This window comes from Austrofundulus limnaeus, unplaced genomic scaffold (assembly GCF_001266775.1).
Source record: "Austrofundulus limnaeus strain Quisiro unplaced genomic scaffold, Austrofundulus_limnaeus-1.0 Scaffold237, whole genome shotgun sequence".
NCBI classification, from domain to species: Eukaryota; Metazoa; Chordata; class Actinopteri; order Cyprinodontiformes; family Rivulidae; genus Austrofundulus; species Austrofundulus limnaeus.
The window spans coordinates 671895-673365 of NW_013952639.1; the positions used below are offsets into that span (position 1 = coordinate 671895).

Below are 1471 nucleotides of genomic sequence, written 5' to 3' on the forward strand. Positions count from 1 at the left end.
TTGGCACAGGGGCTTTACAGAAATAAATTACAATGGCAGCTCTAGGACAAAGTATGCAGGAGGAGAAGCATGGCAAAGTTGAGATGACTTGGATGGGAAACGAATCACAATCACTGATCATGAAAATATCACCTTGTTTGCACAAAAACAACAAAAATCAGGACCTAAAATATGCCCCAAACATATTTGAGTCAGTTAAATTTTGTGCAGAATAATGAGGTTAAATCAAGAATTCAAGGATTTTCATTCCAAATGACATGAGGAATGAAAGATAGATACTAAGGTCACAGTTGTCAGCAAAACATAAATAAAATAAGTCATAAGAAGACAAAAAGAAAAAAAACTGTACATAATGGGTTACACATGGAGCTTTTTTATTTTTATTTATTCAACCTTTATTTATCCAGGTAAACTGTTTGAGAACCACCTCTTATTTACAAACATGACCTGGCACTGAGTGCATTGTAATATACAAACCTACATATTCAGCCAAAGTAAAGTGATCGTAAATTTTAACTGCGATTAAAATTTTTAATCTATGTCCATGCAGCACTAAAATTAATCAGAGTTAGCTCGATTAATTTCACAGCCCTAATATATGGTTATGGTTTAGGAAAGCAAAGAGTTACAGATTAGCAAACAGAGTGGCTAATGGGGGAAAAATATGAAGTTAGAAAAGCAGCTAAGATAAAACGAGATAAACAGAATTAACTTTGAAAAGTTGGCAGCTCTGGGTCAATACTTGTGTTTTAGTCGGTGCAGACCGTGTAATAAAAAATGGCGTCGGATCCAGGCTGCCTTCACACCAGCAGCAGAGGCTCTGACTGAGCCCAGCACCTGGGACACCCCCAGTCCAGTCCAGGAGCAGGATGAAGCCCGCCGCTGCTGCGGGTCTCGTGTCGGACAACAGGACCCCCGCCGGCCGCCTTCATCACCACCGTCCTCACCCTCCTCATCATCATCATGGGAGACCACTGCCGCGCTGCTGCGCAGCTTTCTAACCGACGCCACGACCATGAGTGTTTTCACGGATCCCAGGCGGCGCGATCCGCGCCTCTCGTTTGTTTATCTGCCGGTTACGTTTGAGGAAGACGTGACCTTGTTTGATGAGGAACATGTCAGCGCTGAAAAAGGTGCGTCGTGTTTGTTTGTGCGCGTGGAGCCAAGGGGCGCGTGGTGCCTCACAGGTGCAGCAGCTGCTGGAGGTTAATTGATTGATTGATTGATTGATTGATTGATTGATTGATTTATTTATTTATTTATTTATTTATTTATTTATTTATTTATTTCCGGCCAGACTGTCGCACCTGGAAAGGTGTACCCCCCCTCCCCCCTCCTTGTTTTAGAAGTTCGGCAGGTCCAGGATGAGTCACTGATGTTTCACTTCTCACTGTGTTCTGATCAATCAATCAGAAGTGAATCTGGTGTGTGGGTGAGGTGATGAGAGGATTAGTGGGCATGTGTTTGGAAG

General features: G+C 42.9%; 1 protein-coding gene across 1 annotated transcript in view; it reads left to right on the forward strand.

Annotated features, from left to right (window-relative positions):
• Positions 1-607: 607 nt before the first annotated feature.
• The window catches only part of LOC106525698 (disks large-associated protein 2), a gene marked incomplete in the record, with an annotated part of 113633 nt that continues 112769 nt past the window's right edge, over positions 608-1471 (forward strand). The window contains 1 exon segment of the mRNA XM_014020014.1: positions 608-1133. Within this exon segment, the coding sequence (XP_013875468.1) occupies positions 1016-1133 (118 nt within the window).